Source organism: Cricetulus griseus, chromosome 8, assembly GCF_003668045.3.
Source record: "Cricetulus griseus strain 17A/GY chromosome 8, alternate assembly CriGri-PICRH-1.0, whole genome shotgun sequence".
NCBI lineage: Eukaryota > Metazoa > Chordata > Mammalia > Rodentia > Cricetidae > Cricetulus > Cricetulus griseus.
The window spans coordinates 68,528,619-68,547,139 of record NC_048601.1 but is presented as its reverse complement, the minus strand read 5'-3'; the positions used below and the strand labels follow the sequence as shown (position 1 = coordinate 68,547,139).

General features: G+C 38.9%; 1 protein-coding gene across 5 annotated transcripts in view; it reads left to right on the top strand.

The window, feature by feature from the left end:
- Ctnna2 (catenin alpha 2) overlaps window positions 1–18,521 on the top strand; it is a 1,115,196-nt gene that overhangs the window by 1,004,387 nt on the left and 92,288 nt on the right. For all 5 annotated transcript variants that reach the window (XM_027429452.2, XM_035448606.1, XM_027429453.2 and 2 more), the window contains 3 exons: window positions 5,873–5,965; window positions 7,001–7,157; window positions 15,981–16,181. In XM_027429452.2, coding sequence (XP_027285253.1) covers window positions 5,873–5,965; window positions 7,001–7,157; window positions 15,981–16,181 — 451 coding nt within the window. The remainder of the gene's footprint in view (window positions 1–5,872; window positions 5,966–7,000; window positions 7,158–15,980; window positions 16,182–18,521) is intronic.

Sequence of the window (18,521 nt, the reverse complement as noted above, 5' to 3'; positions counted from 1 at the left end):
TTTCCTTAGTGGTTTATTTTCTGTTGCAGTTTGCTAATTGTTTGTTCATCTGCTTACACACTGGAAAGTAAAGGAAAGTAAAGAAAAGAATGCAGTAATTAATGAACAGAAAAATATGTCTGTAAGGAAAGATTAAAGGATGGCTAGTTCACCTCTCCACTATACATCAAATGGCTGAGCTAATAGTCATGAGCACTTTTACCCTAAATTTCCAAAGATATTTGTGTGTGTGTGTGTGTGTGTGTGTGTGTGTGAGAGAGAGAGAGAGAGAGAGAGAGAGAGAGAGAGAGAGAGAGAGAGAGAGACAGACAGAGAGAGAGACAGAGAGACAGAGAGAGACAGATCCTGCACCTCACTGACTGAGTTGGTTTGACTGGTCAACAAGCTCCAGGTATGGTTTCCTCGGTACTCAAGTTCACAATGTTGCGATTGCAGGCACAGGCTATCACACCTTGTTTACACAGTAAGCACTTCACCACTTGAGCATAGTTCCTAATGTCTCAAGTTCTCTGAACTTAGGGTCAGCAAACACAGAATTTAGTGATGGTTGCCAACCTTCTTCATTTTCTGAAAGACAGCTTACTCTATGGCAAGGAAGCCATGCAGGAAACATTGGCTCAGCCTTCAGGATTTACTTCTTCAATTTACTTCTTTCCCAAAATTTCTGAAGGAAGACTCCTTTTCACTGTGGATATAATGCAATTGGTTCACCAAACAGCTCAGCCCGCCATGCTTATGGCTCATCCAACTTTTAGACATCCCACATCAATTTTAGTAGCCTCAAATTTAATATCCTATGATAAACTTTATTGTTTTCTAGGCCTCCAGGAGGGTGGATAACTCTTGTTGTCTCAGTTAAGCTATAAATAATTCAGGAATGGAGAAAGAAAAGGCCAGATACAGCTGAGCATGGACATCCCATAATGTCACCTGCTTGGTTGATTCAAGCAGGATTTAAAATTGTCTCAAATTTAATCAGACTGCATAATGTCTGTGGTGCTGCAGTCTATATGCTCTATTCATGGTCTATTGTCTGTTTTCGCTTATTTTCTTCTAGCGTCTAATGACATTAGTTTTCCATTCATTCCCTCACTTTTAGTCTCATTGTACTAAAATGACCATAGAGACAAGGTGTGCTTCAAAAAAAAAGAGAGAGAGAGAGAGAGAGAGAGAGAGAGAGAGAGAGAGAGAGAGAGAATTTTGTTCAAACGTGGAGACTGATTTCATTCGCCTTGCAGTTAAAGAATAGACGATCAAGACCATTTATGAGGCATTTGGTGGGGAAGTGTTAGTCAGTTGAAGCTATGTTATTCATGAAAGCTCCCTGGAAGACTAAACCACGGGGTCATCTGTTGACAGAGCTGTAAAAATCAAAACTCATGAAAATCTGTTCATGATTATGGCAGTGGCTTGTGGGAGAAGCAGAGGAATGAAAGCCATAATGAAACAAGGAAGGCAGGGATTTGGATGGCATCCATGACCAGTTTCAAACCCACACCCTGTCTTCTGAGATAGATACTGAAGTCCTTAGCATGCTATCCGTAGTCTGCTCAGCATGTTTCTGAATACAATAGAAGGTAAGTGGAACTCTGATTTTTAAGTACAATTAAATGTAGGAGTGCTTTGCAGAGGAGAGACTGCCAGACATTAGGATTTGTGCATCTGTGGAAATTAAAGAGAATAAATAATCGGAGGACAGTGGAGAGTGCCAGCTGTCTGTTTCTGCCCACTGTTGGCAGCTCTGTCCCTCCTGCTGGGTTCTGTTGGATGGTGAGCTTCTACTTTACACTGAAGTCACAATGAAGTTTATTTAAACAAAGGGCAAGAAATCAAAAAGATACAAGAAGAAAAGCTGTCACCTTCTGGATTTTACTGTTTGGCGTTTCTTTCTTGTGAAAGAGTCCAGTTGTTCTCAGTCCTGCAACCCTCCTCCCCTTCCAAGCTGGCTTCTACTAGGAAGAGCACAGCCAGCATTGGTCTGAACATGATGCCCTTCTGTGCTCAGCCATCATGCTCACTTGTGTGCAAGCTTCAACTCCAACTATACTCCAGCTTTTCTGGTTTATACTAAGCTTCTGTTTAACCTAGAAAGATGTAAAAAAGGTTTTCCCTAGCTGGTGGTCTGGGCATGGGTGCTAACTCTTTTTATTGTAAAGTTTTTTTTGTTTTTTTTTTTTTTAAAAACCATATCACAAAGTAGTATTATAGGTCATCCAATGTCACAGTTTCAACAGTTTTGAACAGCTGGAAAGTCTTGTTTGTCTTCTAACCCTACCTATTTCATATAGTTGTAAGTAAATGCCAGCCATTTTATTATTTTGTTCATCAACATTTTGATTTATCTCTTTAAACTAAAAAAAAAAAAAAATTCGAACTATGTGTATGGGATGAGGTATTTGCACCTCAATGCTGGTACTGTTGGAGACCAGAAGGCATCAGATCCCCCTGAAGCTGTAGTTACAGGAGATTTTAAATTTCTGGATAAAGGTTCTATTAGCTGAACTCATGTCCTCTGGAATAGCAGTAAGCACTCATAATTTCTGAGCCATCCCCCAGCCCCATCTCTTTTAAAGTAATCAATACACCATCATCATGTTTCTTAAATATGAGTAACTCCATAATAGCAATAACTATTTAACCAACATTTAAGTTTCTTTGACTTCATAAATATACTTTAATTTATATACTTATTTATTTACATATTTGCATGTGCTTGTAGCTTATTTTATTCAGGATATGATTAAGGTGTTATGACCTTTCCTCTACCCATTTCTTACCATCAGGACTTTCATGATGACAATCTTGATGTTCTGTTCTACACTTATTTTTATCTTTTGTATTTTCTGTCAAATTTGAGTTAATTATACAAGCTCATCAGTTTAAGTTTTTTTTTTTGGTGAGGAAAATGTTTCACAGATAGTGCTATAGCTGTCTTAATTACTTTTCCTGTTGCTGCTAAAATACCTTGGTAAATGTAACTTAAGGGAGAATGGATTTATTTGGCTCACCATTCCAGGATGTGGTCTATTGAGGTAGGAAAGTCACAGTGACATTCACTTAAGGCAGCTGGTCATATTGTAGCCACAGTAAGAAAACAAAGGACACTGAATGCCTGTGCTCAGTTAATTTTCTCTAATCTCCTGGAAGATGCAGCCACAGAAAATGGTGCCACCCATACATAGAGCCAGGTTTTGTGCTTCAGTTAAACTAATCTAGATAATTCCTCACAGGCATGTGCAGAGGCTGACCCAATCCCAGTAATCCTTCACAGATGGGCCTGGAGGTTTGTTTCCTAGGTGATACAAGATCCTGCCCAGGTGACAATCAACACTTGCTCTCACCATGCCATTCTATGAGAAACACCATCTGGTTCTTGTTTCCTTCTCCCTTTTTCTTATAGCCATTGAGAAATCAGAACTAACATTTCATTGGCTGCTTTGTTTTAAAAGAGATGTAGGAGAATATTAATGCAGCCTTGGTTTCAGGAGTACTTTAATTTTTCATGTTGGTATCATACAACATGCTTTAACTGCTCACTCTTTTAAAAAATGTGACATTAAGTAAGTCTGTCGCACATGACAAAGAAAGACGGTACGGAACAATCAGGCTATTACATAAAACCAGTATTTCATGGTATAGAGTTGTTCCGCATCAATATAGAAAGAATTCAATTGAAGATTAAAAGACCAAATTTAAAGAAATATGTTTCTGAAGAATTGCCCACACTATTCTGATTTTTCTTAGGTTACCATGAACAAGGAGGGCGGCATTCTGGGTTCCCATTAAGAACCAGAATGTAGCAGCTATTGTTTAATATCATCAAGTGGGTAAACACTGGTTAGATGGCATGGTGGAAATGTATTTAGTCAAATAATCATAACTCAATTTTGAGTACCTCCTCTGGAAATCATATCCCAAATCATTGTACACAGCAACTTCTACATACTCGTGTTAACAGCTACTCTTTAATGATTCAGTCAACACACATGGAAGATCCGTATTGGGTACTGAATTCATCACTGGGAATGTACAATGAATTAATGTACAGAAAATGCTGAATGCTGGAGACATGGTTTAGCCTGTAAGAACTTGTTCTGCTCTTTGTGAGAACCCAAGTTTGGTTTCCAGACCCCACTAGGGTGTTAGGAACTGCCTATAACTCCAGCCACAGGGGTGATCTGGTACCTCTGGTTTCTGCAGGTACAGGCACTCATGTGCACACCTCCACACACAGATGTACATACTCATAACTCAAAGTAAAATAGATCTCTCACAGACATACATTTATAACAATACTTACCAAAATGCAGAATCAAAATAATGAAATACAGCCAAAGGAAACTGAAATTGGGAGACCTTTATTAGTGGTTGTGTCCCTTCTCAAAAGCTATGTACCCATTGCCACTTAGTGTCCTTTACTGTGAATGAGTATGAGGCACCATTGTCTTTTCTCAGACTTATTTTTAAAACCTAAGTGTAATAGGGAAGGCCATCAAAAATTTTTAAATATGGTTGACAAGAAACTAGAAGACAATATCTGTAACTCATTGGAGCTGTAATTTTGGCAGCTTATATTTTTACTGTAATAGACATAAAGTATCCCCCATCTTTCATATCAATCTTCAAAAGCATTTCTTACCCTGATGATGCATTGAAATCATTTTGGAAAGTATTCCTACTTCACCATCAATGTGTCCTCCGTTACTGATAAGAAAACATCCCTCTTCAAAGCTGCAAAGAACTCACATAGATGGTTAGAGGCTAAACCTGTCTCCACTCCAGCTCTGCATTTCACACTCCCCTCACTGCCCACCTCAGGTTTCCTTCACCTTAGGAATTATGCAAATGTGTGGTTCATTTTAATTTCTTTGAGCATTAGGGCATCTGCCAGGGAAGCAGACTGTTTTAGAAACCAAAGACACTCTGAGTACAAACAAAATGCATGTGGTCCAGAGGTGTCAGAGACTGTCCCTCTTCTAGTCAATTGTTTGGCTTGTGCTGCTCCCAGTCCTCACTGCCTATCTCCTCCCTTTTAGCCTCTCTAATCCTCAATCTCCTGACTTCTTGACAGCAGTCTGATGGGATGGATCAGAGCTTTAATGGCAGTTTTGTGTACTGTTGACCTTGGCCAACCAATCTGATCTTGCATGACCAAGTCTCACTCCTTGATGAGAAAAAAATAACCTAAATAGGGCTGCTTGTTTTGGGAAGTTGAAATTTTTTGTTTTGTACTTTAGCTGTTTTAAGTTGTTTAATGTTCTTGGTAAAGCAACTATGTATGCTTTTATGGTAGAGTTGGGGTATATAGTTTATTTTTTATGTATTCCACATATAGTCTTTCTATACACCGCTCTTATCCACTCACCAGGGCATTGCATTAGGTGACTGGTAGACTGGCATCTTTAGGCAGATGTAGATTTCATTTGTAGAGAACTCTAATTCATTGTATGATAAGTATTTTAAATGCAAAACATCAACATAGTATTTCTGTCACTGGAAAGAGTCAAGGATGGATGCAGCCAAGAGCATAGTATTCTTTACTGAATGATGGGTCTTTGGGGCTCATGAGAAAGTGAGCACAAATCAGGGAAGTCAATGGAGAGAAATGTCCAAGGTACCTCATTTAAAAACTCTGCTTGTGTATGCTTGAGGACCTTGACAAAGTAGTTTCCTATTACGAGTCTAGTCTGGTAGAAATGCCTGAATTCAGTAAGCAGTATCCCATGGTTTAGTGAACAAGAATGGCCTTATTCCACTGCAGATGGGATGCTCAAAGTGAATGACACATTTCTGAAAAGTACACAGTCACTACTCCTTCCTTTTCTTTCTGTTTCTTTCAACTCAATTTTCACTTGGCTCTTCTTCCACACAGGTTGCCAATTTGGCCTGTTCCATCTCTAACAATGAGGAAGGGGTGAAACTAGTCAGGATGGCAGCTACCCAGATTGACAGCCTATGTCCCCAGGTAAGTGCCTTTCACTTGGCTTCCAAAGTCCGTTGCTATTCTAACAGTCATTGTACAGCCCCCCTTCTTTCTTTCTTTCTTTCTTTCTTTCTTTCTTTCTTTCTTTCTTTCTTTCTTTCTTTCTTTCTTCTTCTTCTTCTTCTTCTTCTTCTTCTTCTTCTTCTTCTTCTTCTTCTTCTTCTTCTCTCTTTCTCTCTCTCCCTCTGTCTCTAATTAGTGTGGGTGTGTGCACCTCACCTGTTGCACTGTAGCATGAAAGTACGTGCTGTGGACATGCATGTGGAGGCCAGAATTCCACTTTTATTTTTCTCTACATTATAATTATTATGTATTTTTATCTAGTGTCTCTTAGTAGATCTGAAGCTCATGGATTTGGCTAGGTTAGCTGGTCACTGTGCTTCAGAAATCTACTTTCCGCTGCACCCTGCCATGCCACTTTATAGCTGTGTGCTGCCACTCTGGCTTTTTTTTTTTTTTTGTCGAAATCACTTTACCCACTATGCCATCTTCTCAGCCACATTCAGCTCCATTATTTTCTAATTGGAATATGTTAACTGTCAATCCAGTAGGGTTTCAAGTTGTACCTTTCTCAAAAGGAACTTCCAACCACTCAGTTTATTCAGGATTACAGTGGCAATTATCATCATTTTTGCTCCTATTGATTTCATTCTGCTTATTTGGGGTTGTGGTTTCAATGTTCTACATCTATTTACTTTATCTCAATAAGTAAATTATAGGCTTGCACATGCAGAAAGCAAGTGATATATTTTGCGCACATCTGTGCTAAGAAAATTAGACTTGTCCAGCAAACACTTTTTGGAGCCTGAAGCTAATTACTGTATCTTCAAAAGAAGCAGCCAAAAGTAATGGTGGCTTCTAACTTCCTTTATCTTTCCTGTTTCTGATTGGGCTGAGTACTGACAACTTATTTGTCTGCAGTAATTTCAAAGTCTGGGGTTTGAACCTGTGCTTTGACCTGCTATTCTCCCTTCTGAAGAATAATGTCATCGTGTCCCTTTGTTTTCTAACCAACAGGTCATCAATGCTGCCCTCACTCTGGCTGCCCGGCCACAGAGCAAAGTTGCTCAGGACAACATGGATGTCTTCAAAGACCAATGGGAAAAGCAGGTCAGAGTGCTGACGGAGGCTGTGGATGACATCACATCAGTGGATGACTTCCTCTCTGTCTCAGGTAATCAACTGCAGGCCCCTTAGCAGAGAGGCGGAAGAAGCTAACGAGATAAGAAATGTCTCAGCAATGATAGGGGTCTGTGATTCAAGGCCTCTCACCGGCCTTTGAGTTTTCAGTCATCCCAGCAAATGTGATTACAGCACCCTCTTGAAAAATTCTTATATCGAGACACTGAGTCAGGGCATTTGAGGGAAAAATGATAACTTTCTGATGACGATCTCAGAACGTGAACAGATTGTAACAAAGAGACTTACAGTCCATTTTAGATTTTGCATTTTGGGGAAGCAGGATGGATTTTCATCACATCTAAATTACCCATATACTTGGATTGGTTGACTTACTTGACTTATGACTTAAAATAGACAATCACTTATTCTGGCATGGCTATGTGAAGAAATTCTAGTTGGCTATATACTACAACCTGGAATTACCTGGGAAGAGAGTCTCCATGAAGGGTTGACTATATTCAGTTGTCCTGTGGGCATGTCTATGGGGAATTGTATCAAATTAATTAATGTGCCAATGCCCAGCCCACTGTGGGTGGCATGATTCCTTATGCTGTACTATAGGAGAATGGAAAGCTTGAGCTGAATACAGGCAGTCAAGCAGCATGTGTACGTCCATTTCCTTCTGCTTGTGGTTGGTGATTGTGACTAGTTCAATGCATTCCTGCCTTGACTTTCCTACAATGATGAGCCATAACCTGGAGCTGTAATCTGAAATATGTCCCTTTGTTCCCAAGTTGCTTTTGGCAGGATATCTAATCATAGCAACAGAAATGCAACCAGAATAGAAATTTTTGCAATCGAAAGCTTGTGATGAGACAGGTAGACTTACTAGCCTCATAATGAATCCAATAAGTCACAAAGTGCTGCATATGTGCTTGTGAATATGTATAATGAACGCCATGGAAGAACACAGAGGTACTCACCACTGTAATTGCAACTTTCTTCTCTATGAACATAACTAGGCAGGAGCAGGGTGGAAAATCCTGATGATGATCAAGTCATTCTGAGTTTCAATAGGCTTCATCAGTGCCATTTCAAGATTTGCCTCCCTGCCAGCAAGTGGGCATTTTGCCAAAGAGCTTTTGGACCAAATATGTTTAGCTCCAGTTTATCTAGAAAGGTCTCAATGGGGAGGAGGTCATGCAAAACACTGTCCTTGATTATAAGGTGTTAAAACAACCAAGCAATCCTTGAAAATTCTAATTGAACAGGTGTTGGATCTTCCCACAGGTGTGTGGAACTCATGCCCAGCAGCTCTTACAGCACTTGCCACAACTTGACCTGCTTAGGGGTGGGAGGTCTGAATCCTGAGATAGACCTGTGACTGCAGCTGTGGAAATGATTCAGGCAGAGGCTGCTGTGCTTGTGCTCGGGTATTTTCCCTTCTTGCAGACTTTCTGTTTCATGAAGAAACTGAATTCCCACTGCAGGCTGTGTTAAAGGATTGTCTGGGAGCAGTGTAGTCTATAGACCTATAGATCCAATGGGCAATCGAAAAGCCAGACTTGCAATGATAGAAAACAAGACAAAGCAGATGGGAAAACAAGCTAACCCATGCTCAGAGTCTATAATTTGCCTGGCTCTCTCCAGTTTTCTTTAACTCTTAACAAAATTCTATAAAGTAAGTATAAATATTTCCTAGTGTTTCTTTGAAAAAAAAAAAAGTAAGTCATCGAGAGGGTAGACGACTCTGAAAAAAAAATGTCATTAAAGTCCAGACTGTCCCCTCTCCAGAAAATATACAGTGTTCTCAATAGATGAGTGAAGAATGGAAATTTCTTACTTTCTTGTATGCTTTTCCACTCTCACTTCTGCTCCTTTCTTCAGCTCTAGGATTGTCATTCACGTTTCAAATCTCTCAACTTCTTCATAAGTTTGTCTTGATTGTCATTCCTTAAATGCTTGCCTTTATATGATATCTCAAAGTAGCTGATCATTTCAAATAGTCCCCTTTATAGGGTTTGACTGATAAAACAAAACAAACAAACAAACAATAAACAAAACACATTATGTTGCCATCCCTGGAGCTTTGTTTACTGATGGTTGAGCCTTAACATTGTAAACGTCACTCTCCACACAGGTCACAGCTAATGTGCTGAGAGTTGTTGACAATTAGAGAGTTATATACTAGAGAATGGAAAGGTAGCCAGCCACTAATGCTGGCTTTGGTGACTAGTTACTTTCTAGTAACCAAGAGCCTTCCCACCCAATCTCAGCTCACACACGACAATCCTGACACTTCCTGGAAAACTTCCTGTGAACTGCCTATATATCAGTAGAAAGTATTTATCCAAATACCCTGCCCAAAGAAGAATCATTTAAAACTCAAAAGTTTCCCCAACTTGTCCTTTTTCTTCAAATATATGTCCAAAATATTGTAAGAGTGAGAGAAGCAAGGCTTTGGCGGTGAGGGGTCTTATCTCAGTCGTTGTGAATAGCACAAGCTTTTCTTAATTTTCTTCCCCCGAGGCCTGCCTCTTCGCCACCTTTTTTCCTGCCATTCCTTTGTGCATCTCATTATTACTTCGAACAAGAAAAAGCTTTGGCTCCTGCTGATAACACCGTGCGGTCCAACCCTAGTGGTACAAAAGCTACCACATGCCACGACAGGAAAATGAACAGGCACTGTCAGGGAGCCAGGTTGGCAGAGCCTGCTGGAGCATGCCTGTGGAGTCTACAATCAGGCAGCAGGCACCTTTCTGTAGACAGAGCTTGACAAATACACACGACCCACTCTGTTCATGCTGATAGGCTTCGGACACAGCCAGATAGTTGGGGAAACTACTTCCCATGTCCTCTCCATTTGCATTGGTAAATTGCAGGTTTAACCTAGGAGATATTTCAGAATTCTACCAATGGTGTTTTGTGTATTAGTTTATTCTTAAGGCAGTTTTCTGACAGGAAAGTCTATATAAAAAGTAACACACACACACACACACACACACACACACACACACACACACACACTTATACACATGTTCAAACACATCTTTTTAACATGCATACTCACACACATATACATAGACATACCTTAATGTGCACACACATACATACATGTACATATACATACACATACACATGCATCTTTATTTCTAATGACTATAGTTTTTCCTCTATCATTCCACATGAACTGAACTCATATATCTGAATATATAATTTGGTCATATGGAACATCACAAATTTGGAGAACAACTATGTTGGTGATCACCATCACAGGAGTACAAACAGTATTCTGTTGTGGCCTAGATTCACAAAAATGTGAAATAGCTGTACTAGAACATTCCAACCTTTCTCACTGGGTGAAAAGTACCATTTTTAATAGTTCCCTAGATTGAATGTCTTGGCATCAACTGTGTGATAGTTTAATTCTTAGGTTTGGCTCTCAAAATTGTAGAGAGCTAAGACTGGTAAAAAGTCATTAATCCCACAATGTTCAAGACTTTTATTTTGTTTGTCTTTCTTTCTTTCTCCTCCTATTAAAAGCCTAAAACAAACAAACAAAACTCCAGGATTCTGAAATTTTTTTTGGAGGTATTCATTCTGTAGCTTGTTTTGAATAAGAACTTCAAAATAAGCTTTGTGGTTCACAGATATTTTTTTTGTGGTTGTCATTGATTTTGCTTTGTTAAGTAACAAAATTTCTTCTTTTCTGAAAGAATAAAGTTGCAAAAATCCAAGAGAGTATGTCATACGACTTGTTGCAAACACATTTTCTGGTGTTTACAAACCATGCTTGGCAATTGGTGCAGCAGACATGGTGCATGACAGTTTTTTCTTCACTAAGACACCCGAAGAACACACATGCCTTATTAACTCTTTCACCCCTGCTCTTTTTTTTTTCTATTCAGAAAAGTATTTTTCAGCTTCCTTCAGGGGTTGTTTATTTTCAAAATATTTTAGGATGGAAGTGTACAATAGATCTATTCCCTGAACAAGCATCTTGACTTACCACTCTTCTTGAGTACATGCTGTGTGCATTATTTTGGCAGCAATTCAAATCTGAATCACTTGTGGCTTCTACCTTAAAGGAATTCACCACCTTCATTGATGTACAAGAGGTAGATGTGATTCCAAGCACACTGGTCTCTGGGGTAAGGATGCAGAGACTACGAGGAAGAAGGTATCCAAGAATTCATGGAGACACTAAGAGTTGTATTTTGACTAAAAGGGTCATGTCAACATGGGCAGGTGCAGCTCCTTTTCAAACACATTGCTGTCACTGAGATTAGCAATACACAAGTATATGCAAAGACAGTCTGAATCTCAGTGGCTTCTCCACAAAAGTGCCATCAATTAGTATAACCACTATTGTGAGCGAATTCTGACTAATTTTTAAATAATTGGCATTTGTAGGTTGGAGGACAGTTGAGAGTAGCTGAGCAAACTATCTTAACATTTTTAAACACATGAATCCAGACTAGTAGCATGCAACTCTAATCCTATCAGTGATAAGCAGAGAGAGGTGGATCTCTGTGAGTATAAGGCAAGCCTGGTCTACATAGTGAGTTACAGGACAGCCAGAGCTACACAGAGAGACTCTGTCTCAAAAAATGAAAAAAATTTAAAATAACTTAAATAGTAAATGTGAAATTAGGTAGAATAAAGTATTAATTATACTAATTTTGTTAACTAATAAATTACCTGCTCTTGCTGATTAAAAAAATTTTGTCATTAACAGAATTTTAAGCTAAGCTGCTTTCCTTCAAATGGGCAAAGATTTACTTATAACAGTATCATATTTTTTCTTCATGGATTTAATACATTTAGATGCAAATTCCCATCTTGGAAAATAATTAAGATTATTGTTTTTAAAACCTTTGGTAGCAATATAATTTATTGGATCATGAATGGACTTTTTAGATTTTTTTTTGTAAAAGTATTAGTTCCAGAGAGATTAACAACATAATCAACAGTCTTCACTGCTTTGCAGTCTGTTGCTAAATACCATCTTTTCCAGTTGCACAGAAAAAGCAACAGCTAGCCATGTCATTTCCAGCAGTATGTAAGTGTGAACACATGTTTTTACCCAGGAAGCCCATCCCAGAAGCTCCCTTTTAGGGGCCAGGACAGAGTGTGATTATATCAAGGAACCCATCTGCTGGAAAGAAGGCTTATGGCGTCAGCTTTCTGTATTTAAAACACCGTACACTTTCATTTGAGTCAGCCTTTTCCTAAGGTGTCTGCTCAGGTGAGTTCAAAGGATGCAGTCTGCCTCCCAGGAAGGGATGGTTACCAAGAATTCCTTAATAAGAATAAAACCTTCCCACAGCTACATTTTCACAACTTTGCTTTGCTGTTTCACTCAAGAAAATATCAGCATTATAAAAGTTTGCTTTTGTTAAGTTTAAGAAAGCTGAATATTAGCCAGCCTTTATAGATACCTTTATTGTTTTTCCATTCCATTGAAATTAAAGAACCAGAAAGTGTAGAAATCAAAAACTTAGGGCAGGCAGAATGGCTCAGCAGGAGAGGCACTTGCTGTACAAGTCTGGTGACCCGTGTTTGACCCTTAGGACCCAAGTAAAGGTGGAAGGAGAGAATGACTCCATAGAGTTGTCATCTGACCTCCACACACATGCAGTGGCTCCATTTCCCTCTCAGACACTATACGAATAATAAATAGAATAAACTGAAAAAGAAACAGAATGATTTCAGTGTGGAAATACGATATAAGATTGAAATTAATGTTGTTTGGTGAATAGTAGATTATAACTAGCGGCTTTTGAAGTGGTCTCCGACGTCAGAACATGCACCTATCTCCAATGATTATTTTTATTACAATTATTTTTACTAATATTTTTTCATACAATATATTTTGAAGATGTTCCCCTCACTGTCCCAGCTCTCCTACTTTCCTCCTACCAACTTCATGTACTCCCTCTTTCCCTAAAAAAAAAAGAGACAAAAATAAATACAAAAATCAAATAAGACAAAAACTGCCCAAAGAAATGAAATAAATGTCCCATCTCCTTTACAAGCATAAAATATACTTCTAAGTCATGATCCTGCCCTGGAATGTGGTTGATATGCCCAGTGACACTCCCTTGGAGTAAAGTGATTTTTCCCGCCAGATAACTCTTTTCAATTCGCCTCCTATAGGAACTTAGAAACCGGAAGTGGCCATAGAAATTTTTTGTAAATAGCTAATAATTTAACCTTTCTACTAGTCATTGAATTTTGTTGCCCTAATTTTATAAGGTTAACAGATTACTTAAGACAATAGACAAGCTAGCTCTATTGAAAAAATGAGTTTGCCCGCGCACGTGTGAGTGTGTGTGTGTGTGTGTGTGTGTGTGTGTGTGTGTGTGTGTCTTAGTCTGCTCAGTGCTAGAACAGTATTATAAATTAGGTTGCTTATTAGTAATAGAAATCTGTTTCTCAATGCATTGGAGGCTGAAATCCAGAACGAAGGTATCTCATAGATAACTGAATTCACTGAAGTTCCACACTGTGGGAGGGGAGAGGGATATCTCTGGCATGTCTCTTAGAAATGAAATAATTCTGTCACCTGGACTCAGCCCTCACCACTGTGTCACCTCCTAAAGTCCTTATTTCTTAATGTCGGAACTCAGACAATGTGATGGCTTCATCCATGCCTGGAAGTACAGGTCGATGGTCCTAGTTCTTAGGAGACTAAGGCAGAAAGGTCCTGAGTTTTAGCTCTACCTTAGCCAAATTGTAAGTTCAAGACCATCACAATCAACTTAGTGAAACCTTTTATCAAATTGAGAACCAAAAATAAGTGTTTGTTAAGTTAGAAATGAGCACTTGCTGAGCAATGAGTAATGCTCTAAGTCCAATCTTTAGTACCATAAATAAATAAATAAAAATTTAAAAATACAAAATGTCTTTGAACTATTTTGCATATCTGCTTTTTATAGCCTCTATCAAACCTTATTCATTCATTCATTTATTTAGTGTGTGTGTGTGTGTGTGTGTGTGTGTGTGTGTGTGTGTGTGTGGGAGAGAGAGAGAGAGAGAGAGAGAGAGAGAGAGAGAGAGAGAGAGAGAGAGAGTAAACTTTTGTGATTGGAGCACAATTTGCAGGAGTTGGTTCTCTCCTTCCATCCTGTGGGTTTCAGATTTTGAACTAAGGTCATCACAGGCTTGGAGAGAAGTAATTTAGCCAGGCTGAGATGCTCTCTGACTCTTTTTAGTTTTAGATGTAAATTAAAGCATGAGAATAATGAACTACTTAAATTTATGCTTGAAATTTCAATACATTGAGGCACGAGCATTCTGTCACTATAGTTATGGTTGTGTAAGTGCCTGTGTATAATTTTCAGCTTAAAGTTACTTTCTTTGGAGCACTGAACTTTTGAGAATTTCTTTAGAATTGTGCTTTTAAAAATACTCAAAAGACATAGTTACAATGTAACATTGGACAGGGAAATGAAACAGAGCCCACTTGCTGTACTGTGAAGGTATGTGCTTCTCTACAGCAATACAGAGTCAGCTCCACTCCCACTTGGGTTTCCCCTACTGTGGTCCTTCAAATGAGAATAGTGCTTGCCTGCACTGTAATCTGATGAAACACCACAAACTGAATTGTGCTTAATTCATGGGAACTCTGTAAACTTTCCCCTGAATCCATTTTCTCTGTACTATGTGTTCCATATAATATGACTTTAGAAGATGTTATCAACTGACTTGGGTTGTCCTGCCCAGTTTTATACATTGTTTCTCAATAAGAAGATGATTAAGTATTTTGCATCTTCAGGTCTTTTTAGGTAGAGCTAATATTTCCAGGTCAGATTGACTTTTTGTTGGCTGTCATGACTCCCCAGTTTAACTTTTTTTTTTAATGTGGACATACATGTGCCTGAGTGCTTATGTGTACCATGAGTATGCAGGTGCCTGCAACGGCCAGAAGAGGATGCTAGATTTCCTGGAATTGGAGTTACTGATGGTTGTGAGCCACTTAATGCAGGTTTTCTGAACTAAATCTGAGCTCATTTCAAGAGCAGCAACCACACTTAACTGCTCAGTCATCTCTCCAGTCCCTCTCTTGACAACTCTTAAAAGACCCTCCATGGGCAATAAGTTTCATTCTTTGAAACAAAATAAGGGATTACTTTTTCATCAGTAGGTCTCACACTATGGGGTTCCCCACACCAGCCTGATTAGCATCCCCTGGGAATTTCTTTGAAACTCACTTTCTTAGGTCTCATCCCAAAGCTACTAACCTAGTTTAGTTTTCTTTTACTGTGATACAACATTAAGCCAAACACATCTTGGAGAGAAAAGGATTCATTTGGCTAACAAATCCCAATTCTGGTCCATCCTTGTGGGGAAGTCAGGGCAGGCATTCAAGGTAAGAACCTGGATGCAGGAACCCAAGCAGAATGCATGAAGAAAGTTGCATGCTTGCTTGCCATGGCTTGCTCTATCTGCTTTCTTATATTATCCAAGACCACCTGCCAAAGAGTTGCACTGCCCAAGGTAGGCTAGGCCCTCCCACATCAACCATCAATCAAGAAAATGCTCCACAAATTGTTCACTGGCCATTCCAATGGAGACAATATGTCCCTTGAGGCTCTCTATACCCATGTGTGTAAGCAAAAACTAACCACTACAGCTATTGAGTCAGAAACTCTCAAAATTTCTCCAAAGTATCTGTGTAATAAACCCTCTTTCTGGTGCTCAGGTTTTACAACTACTATTGTATGTGTAAGTGATGCCCTTTAAATACTATTTCATGCCATTAGTTATGTAGTTGGATCTGCAAGGTGGGAACTGTTGAAAGAGTTTTCCATTAGTCATTAGATTGTGAATAGTACAAGGTCATATAAATGTGCGTGTGTCCTCTTCACAGAAAATCACATCTTGGAGGATGTGAACAAATGCGTGATTGCCCTCCAAGAGGGGGACGTGGATACACTGGACCGAACAGCTGGGGCCATACGGGGCCGAGCAGCCCGGGTCATTCACATCATCAATGCAGAAATGGAGAACTATGAAGCTGGGGTATATACTGAGAAGGTGCTGGAAGCTACAAAATTGCTTTCAGAAACAGGTAAGCATGGATGTTATATCTGCCCCAAATTTTAGTGCTATGATTGACTTCTTTATCTGAACAGAGTAGTTAGATTTTCTTCTACAGTCCTTGATGCCTCTAATTTTTATGTGTCAACGGAGGTGTGCAAAATGTGAATTTTCTTGAGTTTGTATTTGAGTTATAGGAGAAAAACAATTTTATTGCTTTTCATATATATATATATATCACTTTGTCATTTTAAAGTGTAATATTGTTTGATTCTCACTATGAATTTTGAAATAAGCAGAGAAATTTTGAGTTTTTTCCAAATTACAGATGGAAAGTAAATGTTTGAACCTGCTAAGAGAGAGGAATACAGTCTCCAAGCTAGAAAAAAGTTTAGATCTGAATGAAGGTTGGTTTCAGTGTGAATTTCTAAAGCATATCTTCATCAATTTCTTGAGAGAATTGAACCTGAAGAACTTGGGATTACCAATGGGAATCATAGAGGCTCTACACAGTACTTCTCAACATTCCTAATGCTGTGACCCTTTAATACAGTTCCTCATGTTGTGGTTACCCCCAATCATAAAATCAGTTCATTGCTACTTCATAGCTATAATTTTTCCACTGTTATGAATCACAATATAAATATCTTATATGCAGGATAGCTAATATGTGACCTCCAAAGGTTTGTAATCCACAAGTTGAGAACTCTTGCTCTGGGAGACTAGATGTGAGGTACTTGGAGAAGCCAGAGAGTGCTGCTGAAAGGGGCTAGAATTTGAATGTCTACCCAGACTTGAATGTCCTCATTTAGGTCATGTTCTATCCAGTGGGGATTTGCTGTTCACATAATGTGACCTATGCAGCTGGGTCCTAGAAACCTGACTGGGAGTGGCAGGAGATTAAGAATATTATATACAGCATGATGAGGAGGCAGGTTAGTTAGTCTCTGTTGTGGAGGTGTCTCTGTTGGGGGTCAGGATCATGTAATTCTCCCTGATTGAGGCTACATTTGGTACTTTTCAAATATGCTGTTTTCAGCTAAAGGTCAACCATTCATCAACATCCATACTCAGAACAAGGAAAGGTCTTGCCATTACCCTGAGCTTAACTTTGGGTGTCACCATTCCCATAAGTCTGAGGCAGAGATGACATGGCCATGCTCATGCCAATAATTCACATTGACTCAGGACTTCATCCACTCTCCACAGAAAGAAGCTATAACTTTTAGGCTCTTGTAGCCTTCTGGTGCACTGGGATGGGAAATGAGATACTACTGTTGAGTTATCAATGCATTCTATAAGTTTGAAGCCTGTATGAAATAATGTGTGATGTGTGTGTGTGTGTGTGTGTGTGTGTGTGTGTGTGTGTGTGTGTGTGTGAGTGATAATCTTTGTTATTGATTAATGTCAGACACTTAAGTACCTCATCCCTTCTATTTTTGCTTGTGAGTTGAGGGGTTGGAATGTCCAAGAAGTGAGAGAAACAAGAGAGAAGAAAAGATAATTCTTTTATTTGTATGGAGCTGAGAATGAATACTGAAATGGGTCAGAGTGTCCACACAATAGTATTTCTCTTCCAACTTCAATGAGAACCTTACAAGGGAGTTTGCATATTCACTTTGGACACAATCAGGTATTTAAAATAGATATTTCTGTAGGGTGACACTGTCCTGTGTTTAAGAGTGGTGATTGATATCAGTAGAAATCTGTTTTCTTTTACATAGGAAAGATTATTTACAAAAACTTTGTTAGCTTGGAAGCATCAAGAAAAAATAACCAATCAATCAATCAATCTCCCCAAACACCTCCTAAGTACAAATATTGGCCATTTTCTCTGAAACATTAGAATAAATAGAAGAATGTAATACCATGTTATGAAGTGTACATCTAGAGATTGCTCTTGTGAACCTACTATACTAAAAAATAATAAAGATCATAGTCAGATATATCTATACTTTAATTGATTCTGGGTTATCATTACTTTCTTTCAAAAAGACTTGTCTCTTGCATGCAATAGAGCAATAAAAAGCAAGCTGGATATACAGTGTTTCTCACTGAACTTAAAGAAATAGACAGACGGGATGATAGGGAAATTAATCGTACTTGATGTTCTTCCAGAAGACCCAGTGTAGTTATCAGCATCCACAATCATGTTGGGTGGGTCACAATTCAGCTCCAAATGTTCTGGTCCCCATAAGCACGCACACACACACACACACACACACACACACACACACACACACACACACACACACACATTAAATATTAAAAGACATTATAATCAGACATTTTATTCTTCTCTGCTGGTTCCTCTGCTTTATCCTCATATAAGAATGAACCTTCTTGTGATTTATTTCACACATAATACCAG